We start from the raw sequence: 10,014 nt of genomic DNA, 5'->3' as shown, positions 1-10,014 counted from the left end.
AATGTTTTGAACTCACATCCACACAATTACCATACATATGGATACCCAATAAGCTATTACATGATTCTTACTATTTCATGCACATACACGATTATCAATGCACCTCACACGTTCATGCATCGTTGCAAAATAATTAATTAATTAAATTATCACAATAATGACATACATAGGGCTCGAACTCAAGACCTCTTAACACCACTCAACACACTCAAACACTTAAGCTACCATTGTTCCTTGTTATAATTGACCCAATTAATTCCATTAAATGTGTCACCATTTCCTACTTATTGGTAAATTAAATATTTATTTATATTTAATCGTCTCGGATCTTACAACTAACATTGACACGTGACATGATGTTGACATGACACGTGGACAATTTTTTAAAATAAAAAAGATTTAATAAAAAATTAAAAGAACTCGGAATTGACACGTTGCATTCACAGACGTTAACTATTTGAACACCACTAGCAAAAAGGATCAAAGTGACCAAAATTGACAAATTATGACCTAATTGAATGCAAAACAAAAATGAGGACCAAATTGAATAAAGGCAACGAAAATAACGACAAAAAAAGTATTTAAGCCTTCTGTTTTGCATTTAGCATTTTGACCATCATTATAGGGAAACCATTTAACTACAAAAGATTGATGTGAAAACCAAAACTAGTACTTTGCATGATATTATAACTTGTTATTTAAATCCTTCGATTAATAAATGTTCAAGTTTTAAGAAGGGACCTGGATACCTAGAAATGGAAGGAAGATGAGGAATGTGTTTTTTCTGTCAGGTCGGCCTACAATAAGCTACAAGGAAAATTTTGAAGAAGAAGAGGATAAAGTTTTTAAAAGGGTTAAGTACGTTTTTAGTCCCTGAACTTTGATCCAAAATTGGAATTCGTCCATGTCTGAAACTTAAATATATTTTGGTCCCTAAACTTTAAAAATGAATGAATATAGTTCTTTTAACCTAACTACGTTAACTTTTTTTGAAGTGTTGAATGTTTTTCATGTTAGTATTGGAGTTGTTTACACCGTTTGACACATTCCCGGTTCAATATTTTTGATAAATAATTTTCCATTCACATATATTTTAGAAATTTGATTATTATTTTTTCCCTACCATGTCCAATAGTCTCACTTCGCTCAAAAGTTGATGTTTATAGACGATTTAAATACTCTTTCTTCCTTCTATTCTTCGAAGAACATAAGGTTCCAATTGAGGTCTAAGAGAAATAACCGATCATAAAACTTAACGGAACCAATATATTGTTCACTTTTAGAGTATGTAGCTCCGTACTTTTAATAATTTTAAATCTTGGACTTTGATAATTTAAACTTTCGTCTATTTAATAATTCACATAAAAGATAAACAACTTAAAAGATAATCAATCCTAGTAGAACTTAAATAAATAGTTTCATAATTTTCTCTTATAATCAACTTAAAATAATATATATATATATATATATATATATATTTGTTTGGTTTTAGGAGAAATATAATTATTAAAAAAAATTACAATATTTTCACTGTAAGCATTCAATTAAAGGTAACCGTAACAAACATTGTAGGTGTTAATATTTTTAATGATTTTCAACATCCGGTAATAAACTTGGTTACTGTATATATTTATCGATTATCAATAATGGACAATAATAGTTAGTTACCAAAACAACTTGACATACATTTTACAATAAAAAAGTAACCTATAACAAACTAAAATTTAAGACTACAAAAACATATATATAATACACCAACCTATAATAAGGAAACTCACTTCATTTAAACCCACATTTTCCAAGTGACTTCGGTACTAAAACATCATTAGCAAGTAAATATTGATTTGATGATGTGGTCAACCTTCAACATTATCAACACCTTGACTCAGTAAGAAGATTAAGGATCATTTCCCAACACAGAGCGTGGACCTAAGAAGTTCAATTTTTTTGTTAGAATACATTCATCTAAACATCCATTTTGTATTTCTAATATAAATCCAAATACGCACAAGACACATATAAATCCTTATTTTTACTAATTTACGAATTTTAAAAAGAAAAATTTGATGTAACTGTCCAATAGTTATTAAAGGATTAAAAAAAATAAACTCACCAAAAAAGGCTTTTTGAATTCGTTGAAGCTCCCTGCTGACATCAACCACATCCATTCTTTCTTTTGGTGATTCCATGGCACAGGCAAGTCCAATCCTAAAAAGTGAAACTAAGCACTTCTCAACATCTGGATTCAGATTCCAATCATTATCCCCAATTGGAATAAGTCGAAGATCCAAAATTTGAAAAAGTTCACTGGCAAATCACATTGCAACGAAGTTACAAATATTTTGACCATCTTCAAATATTTCATCTGTTGGTCTTCTCCCAGTAAGCATTTCCAACATCAGAATTCCAAAGCTATACATGTCGCCAGAAGTTGACACTTCAGCACCCACTCCATACTCTAACATATATATACAAAACTATGAACGCATAATACTAAGAAATAACAAATTCAAAGCACAAAATTATGAAAATTCAAAGCAACTTAATCATTCAAAAACACAAGAATATACCTGGGGGAGCATAACCAACAGTACCCTTTATTGCAAGTGTACTTGATGATTGTTTGGAGGTGATACCTTTGGTTGTTGAGAGAAGTCTTGCTATGCCAAAATCACTTACATGAGCAATCATGTCATCATCAAGAAGGACATTGCCTGGCTTCAAATCACAATGAATGATCGGTTGCTCACATTCATGATGAAGATATTGTAATGCAGAAGCTACGTCAATCATGATACTTAATCTTTGCTTAAGGCTCAATGTTCTTGGCTGCTCAACACTTGTTGTGGTAGGATGCAACCATTGCTCTAAGCTTCCATTTCTCATGTACTCAAAGATCAAAGCTTTGAATTCCTGACCTTTATAATCTGTGCTGGAACAACATGTCAAAATCTGAACAAGATTTCGATGTTTAATATTTTTGAGTGCATTACATTCGGCCACGAAGCTCTTGTGAGCTCCTTTTCTTTGCAGGTTTAGAACCTTTATGGCAACAACTCTGTCTTCGAGCTCAAGAGTTCCTTTGTAGACAGAACTGAAATTCCCACACCCTATCAAGTTTGTAGTTGAGAAACCATCAGTTCCATTGTACAAGCTTTGGTAGGAAACTTTAGCCAGTTGGTCAATTGTTGATGAATTAAGGGAAGGTTTCTTCCCCTTTTTCCTCGACCAATAGATGGCTAAGGTAGATGATAGTACAATGAGAAAAACAGCTACACCTAATATCACCACGATCAATCTGAACCTGTGGTTCTTTGCATGTTTCTTACTTTTAACAGGGCATGGTGGTAGATGCAATTTAGAAATACCTCCACAAAGCTTACTGTTTCCAGTCACCACCAATGCACTTACATTTCCAAAGACACCTTCAGTGGGTACCTCACCATCCAACATGTTAAAAGATACATTCAAATGTTGTAAGAAAGAAAGGTTTTGCAGGAAATTTGGAATTGATCCTGACAAATGGTTTTGTGACAGATCCAAAAGTACAATGCTTTTAAGTGATGCCAAAGAAGATGGTATGATTCCTTGTAAAGAATTTCCTTGCAAAAAGAGGTACTCTAACATTACGCATTTTCCAACACCAAGAGGAATGTGACCAGATATATGATTGTTTGACATATCTAGAATGTTAATATCGTGTATATTTCCCACTTCATCTGGTATACTACCACTCAATGAGTTATGTGACAAATCCAACTTTTCAAATAGAGAGGTAAGATTAAAAAGCTCTAGTGGTATGGTTCCTGTGAGATTGTTCTGTGAAAGATCTAAATGTTGGAGCATTTGACAATTTCCTATACTTGGAGGAATACTCCCTTCAAACCGATTTGCTCGGAGGTCCAAATAAAACAATTGACTAAAGTTTCCAATGAAGGGTTGTATCTTTCCTGACAACTTGTTTCTATATAAGACTAACACTCCAAGCTTTGTAAACTTTCCAAAAGTTGTTGGGATACTCCCATCAATGTGGGTATTGCCTATTGATAAGACAGTTAAGCCAACTAAATTTCCTATTGACTCAGGGATTTCTCCATATATCTCATTGTATCCGAGATATAGTTCACTTAGTTGAGTGGACAAATTTCCCAAAGAATTTGGCAAATGACCTCCAAAACTATTAATAGATAGACATAAATATTTCAACTTAGTACAATTAACCAATGATTTTAAAAACTCCAAATCATTAGTTGAGTTGTAACCTAAACTGTTTTCACCCAAATTTAGGAGATAAAGATCTTGTAGTTTTCCAAGACTTGGAATTCTTCCCCAAAAATGGTTTTTAGAGAGATCAAGGAGTGAAAGGGTGGATGCATTTGCAATGGAAGGTGGGATTGGACCATAGAATTGGTTGTTATAGAGTAAAAGTACTCGGAGATTCTGGAGGGTGTGAAACATGTTGGGTGGAAGAGAGTTACTAAATTGATTTCCTCCAATTGAGATTACAGTCAGAGATGATATATTATAAAGACAGGAGGGAAATGATCCACTCAGTTTGTTTCCACCTAAAGCTACGGTCGTCAAGCTTTTGAGATGACATATTTCTTGTGGAATTTCTCCTTCTAAGTTGTTATCAGGAAGAAAGACACGTCTTATTGAAGAAAGATTCACAATCGAAGATGGAATTTGTCCTGTTAACTGGTTTCGACCAAAGTTCAAAACCTGAATGTTCTGGAGCAATCCGATTTCAGTAGGTATTTTTCCCTTCAGATTGTTTCCATACAAATATAAACTTTTGAGCTGAGTACAATGTGTCAAATTCAAAGGAATTTCTCCTGCCAATGTGTTATTTTCAACTCTGAATATCTGCAATTGGGACAATCTTCCCACTTCTAGTGGGATATTGCCATACAAACTGTTGTTTCCAAGTTTAAATGTTGTCATGTAAGAGAGGTTACCTATGTGAGGAGATATGTACCCTTTCAACCTGTGTCCTTGCAAGTTCAGCTCAGTAACCCTTCCAAGTGTGGGATGGCATGTGATTCCATACCAATTGCAGAAGTGAGTTGAAGTGTTCCAAGAAACCAAGATTCCATTTGGGTCACTCGATATTGATTCTTTGAATTTGATGAGTGCCGTATGATCGATCTCACTTTCAGAAGCAAAAACAGTGTGTTTGGAGTTGCATGTAAAGTGGAAAAGCAGGGGAACATATATAAACCAAAACATAACATAAAAACGCTTAATTTTTTTGTAAGCAATTTTTGGAGACTCTTCAATGATGGTATTTCTATTCTTTGATACATCTACTTATAGAGGTGAGTTGGAAGATTAAATAAGAAAAGAAGCTATTGCTGTTGAAGTCAAGCTAATAACTAATAGGAAAAGGATAAGTGGGTACTTTGTTTTGTGGCAACCGCTATTACGTGGAAAACATTTTAAACGTAGCTTTTTATTATTTTTTTTTAAGATCAGGTTTAGAAACCAATGTATTCTGATACTATTTAGAGGTTGTGAAAGGAATAATTGATAGGATAGAGAAAATTGTGGAAATAGTAGAATGTGGAAGTTGTAGTTGGAAGGAATATGTAATTGTAGTAGTGAGTGGTGTATTAGATGTGGTCTTAGTTCTTGTCATTCATCAAATGATCGAGTACATGGATATTTATAGACCTATAGAGTATTCTAGAAAGTACTAACCACAACTTGTGTAGAATGTTCTTGATTAGAATGTTCTTGATATTTTCTTCATATCTTAGTTTTTTCTACTTTGTTCTAGAATTTTTATTACATTTCAATATTTTTATCCTAGGATTTTCAAAATTCTTTTAGAATTTGCATTACACTTTAATATCTTCTATATCTTCTATATTTATTAATCTGATATTAAGGTTACAAATCCATGCATAGAAAATATAGAAAATATTAAAAAGTAATTGAAAAGAGACGAGATTAGAAAAGATAGAAAAGTGATATAAAATAACAAAAGCATAGAGGGACAATGGAAAAGATAAAAAAACAAAAGAAAAGGATTGATGTGAAATCACCATTTTTGCTATCATTATGATGTAGATGATTTGTAATTAGCATGCTGATCACCATTGAAGAGAAATCATTTAACTATGAAAGATTTTTGTAAAAAACAAACTAATAGCATGATATTTACAAAATTTTGTTATTTCTATTATACATTCTGAGTGATGTGGTATAGCAGAAAGTAGTCTCGGTTGTGAAGGTCGTAATTTGTTTCGAGTTTGTTTTTATCTGTGTTGGGATTAAAGGATAGATTTGGAAGCGTAGAAATAAGTGGATTTGAAAATAATTGAAAACCTAAAGAAAACAAAGGAAAACCATTATTTTGAAAATTGGAGCTGTAATTCTCATTCTAAATAATAATTTTGAAAATTATTACTTATCATACTAATTCTGGATTTACTTAATCATTAATAATTTCATAATACTTTTAAAAATCAATAATAATTAACTTCTGAACACAATTTAGTTTTGAAGTTGTTTCTTTTGCAAGTTTTTTTCTAAAATTATTCTTAATAAACTATTGTAGTGAGTCTCCTGTGTTTTTTAATGATTTTAAACTTCCGGTAAAGAGCTTAGTTAATATATATATATATATATATATATATATATATATATATATATATATATATATATATATATATTTATCGATTATCAATGATGGACAATAACAATTAGTTCCCAAAACAACTTGAAATACATTATACAATAAAAAAGTAACCTAGAACAAACTAAAATTTTACAAAAACATATATAATAAACCCACCTATAACAAGGAAATTCACTTCATTTAAACCCACATTTTCCAAGTCACTTCGGTACTAAAACAACATTAGCAAGTAAATATTCATTTGATGATGTGCTCAACCTTCAATATTGTCAACACCTTGACTCAATAAGAAGGATTGAATGATCCTTTCCAAACACAGAGCCTGGACGTTAGAACACATTCATCTAAACATCCATTTTGTATTTCTATTAAAAATCCAAATACTTATAAGACACGTATAAATCCTCAAATTTTACTAATTGATGAATTTTAAAAAAGAAAACCTGATGTATGCATGTGTGTATTGTCCTGAAACACCCGTACAAACTTGACGTATGCGTGTGTGTATTCTCTTGAAATCCTAATTAGAAGATTTAGCAGAACATATGTAGCACTACAAAGGTATTCTCCTTCATTTATATTACTTGTTTTGATTGATGCTTGTTATCCAAAGTATTTTGATGGGACTATGCAAGAAGATGAATCTATTAAGTGGTTTCTAGCAATGAAAGACAAGATATAGTTTCTTTAGAAGAATAAAACATGATCTTTAACCAAACTACCAAAATGAAAGTAGGTCTTACAAAACAGGTGCCTCTATAGGTTAAAAGAAAAATCAGATGACAATAAAAGATATAAGCTAGACTCGTAGTAAAAGGGTTCCAACAGAAATAAGGATTTGATTTCACAAAAATTTTCTCTCCTATTGTTAAGATGACTACCATCAAAGTTATCTTGAGTATAGTAGCTGCAACAAATCTTCATTTAGAGTAGTTAGATATCAAAACTGCATTCCTACATGGGGATCTTGAGGAAGAAATTTTTATGACACAACCAAAAGGGTTTGAAGTACAAGGCAAAGAGAATCTTGTACGCAAGCTTCAAAAAAGTTTGTATGGATTGAAACAAGCATCGAGACAATGGTTCAAGAAGTTTAATGAGTTTATGTGAAACTTAGGATTTCACATATGTGAAGAAGATCATTGTTATTATGTGAAGATATGTTGACAACTACATCATACTTGCCTTGTACGTTGACGACATGTTGATTGTTGGTGCTAATAAAGGAGAAATTGACATGTTGAAGAAACAATTGTCATAAAATTTTGAAATGAAGCATCTTTGTCCAACGAAACAAATTCTTGATATGAAAATCTTCGGGGATAGATCTAAAGGTATTCTGAACTTATCTCAGAAAAATTAATATATAGAAAATTTGCTTAGCAGATTTAATGTTGGAAATGCTAACACCAAGAATACACCTTTGAGAACTCAGTTAAAGTTTTCTAAAAGGAAATCTTCTTAGACAGAGGAAGAAGAAAGTCATATGCCTAAAGTGTCATATCCATCTGCAATTTGGAGCTTGATGATTGCTATGGTTTGCACCAAACCTAACATAACACATGCAGTTGGAGTTGTGAGTAAGTTTCTATCAAATCCTAGAAAGGAGCATTGGGAAGGCGTGAAGTGGATATTGAGATATTTGAACAACACTTTCAAAGATGCATGTCATTTAAAAGAAGTAATCTCACTTTACAAGGTTTCTGATGCAGACTTGGGAGGTGATCTAAATGGTAGAAAGAGCACAATAGGTTATGTTTTTACATTGGGTGCTACATCTATTAGTTGGAAGTCTTAACATCAAGGAAGAGTCTCCCACTTAACCACTAAAGTTGAGTGTATATCAATCTCAGAAGCAACGAATGAAATGATAGGGTTGAAGAACCTTCTAAAAAAATTAGGAAAAGAGAAAGATGACTCTCAATTATTCAGTGACAATCAAAGTGCTATTTGTCTTTCTAACAATCCAACTATTCATTCTAGATGGATGCACATTGAATTGAGGTATCATTTTATCAGAAACCTGATAAATGATGGAGACTTGTTTTCGTTGAAGATTCCAAATGCAGAGGATGCAGTTGATACGTTGACCAAGACTGTCACAACAAATAAGTTGAAGCTTTATATTGCCTCAATTGGCCTTCAAGAAAATTGATGATGATGGCACTACCCTAGGTAATAATGTAAATCAAAATCTAAGTGAGACAATTGTTAATATTATGCGTATCACTTATCACTAGGTATTGTGAGATATGATTCTCTATTTTACTATATAATAAACAACCTTATATAAAACTTGAGATACACCGAAATAAAATACTTCCTATTTGAGAATGATATATAAATATAAAACTTTACCTATTTATTTTCTAAAAGTTTTAGGTTATATTTATCTATATTTCTCAAAATTTTGAATTCAAAGTGATATCGTGATTATGTATAGTTAATTGTGTGACTTGGGTCACTAAAGTCATTGGGACCACACGTTTTTAATCATGGAAAAGAAAGGTTTAGTCATGAAAGTCTTTGGAATTACCACAAAACTTCTGCATCACCAACCAAAAGCTTGTCCTTTGGAATTGTTATGCTGAAAATGCTTGGTGAGAGAAGACCTACAGATGAAATGTATGAAGCTGGTCAAAATATTTGTTACTTCGTTGCAATTTCATTTCCAGTAAAGTTTTCCAAATTTTCGGTCCTCAACTTATTCCATATGGAAAATGATTGGAATCTTAATCCAAACTTACATTGTTTATACCTTTCCCAAAATGGCAACTACAGTGGACATTGAAAAAGATGTGTACAAGAATTGTGTTCGTTATGATTAGAAAATTGTAAATTGTTATGTGGGGACAAAAATCATTAAAACAAAACATTTTTTTAAATGGCTAATTTTTCAAAACTTGGCTAAGATTATAACCAACCTCAAGAAAGTAGGTGAATATGAAATTACTTTTAAACTTTTTTACGAGGATTCTCAGTTTTAAAGCATATAGTAAATGAACTCTTCATATAACCGACATAGTGTACATTTTAAATTATCGTATCATATTTCAATTTTACATTCGATATTAATAAAACTGTTGTCCAATAATATTAATAATAGTTGTACTAGGCTAAAATATTTTCTTTTTAATTTTTCTAAAAGATTATATTTGCATATATGAAAATTAAGTATCAAATTATTTTTAACAAAATTATTAATAAGATCATGACTATATTTGAAAGAAAGTAGTTAAAAACTGAATGTATGTCTTTATTTGAAACAAAAACATAAACTGAATGTATGTCTTTATTAATAAGACCATGACTATATTTGAAACAAAAACAGACACTACCAATCAGATGGCAAAGCAAAACACCTAACAAAA

General features: G+C 31.5%; 1 protein-coding gene across 1 annotated transcript; it reads right to left on the bottom strand.

Annotated features, from left to right (window-relative positions):
• Nucleotides 1-1,599: 1,599 nt before the first annotated feature.
• On the bottom strand, nucleotides 1,600-5,279 carry LOC114166412 (probable LRR receptor-like serine/threonine-protein kinase At3g47570). Its single transcript, XM_028051145.1, has 3 exons — nucleotides 2,571-5,279; nucleotides 2,114-2,458; nucleotides 1,600-1,929 (listed from the first exon to the last, which is right to left on the bottom strand). Exons 1-2 carry the CDS (start codon nucleotides 5,227-5,229, stop codon nucleotides 2,316-2,318), a joined length of 2,802 nt encoding a protein of 933 aa, XP_027906946.1. The 5' UTR covers nucleotides 5,230-5,279; the 3' UTR covers nucleotides 1,600-1,929; nucleotides 2,114-2,315.
• Between the last annotated feature and the right edge of the window lie 4,735 nt (nucleotides 5,280-10,014).

This window comes from Vigna unguiculata, chromosome 10, assembly GCF_004118075.2.
Source record: "Vigna unguiculata cultivar IT97K-499-35 chromosome 10, ASM411807v1, whole genome shotgun sequence".
Classification (NCBI taxonomy): domain Eukaryota; kingdom Viridiplantae; phylum Streptophyta; class Magnoliopsida; order Fabales; family Fabaceae; genus Vigna; species Vigna unguiculata.
The sequence above is the reverse complement of the archived record's forward strand: the minus strand, read 5'-3'. Positions and strand labels throughout refer to the sequence as shown.

Coding starts and splice junctions, on each gene's coding strand:
- LOC114166412 (XM_028051145.1), bottom strand. CDS start 5,229: ATGTTTTGGTTTATATATGTTCCCCTGCTTTTCCACTTTACATGCAAC. Junction 2,459..2,570: donor TGTTGGTTATGCTCCCCCAG/GTATATTCTTGT, acceptor TATATATGTTAG/AGTATGGAGTGGGTGCTGAA.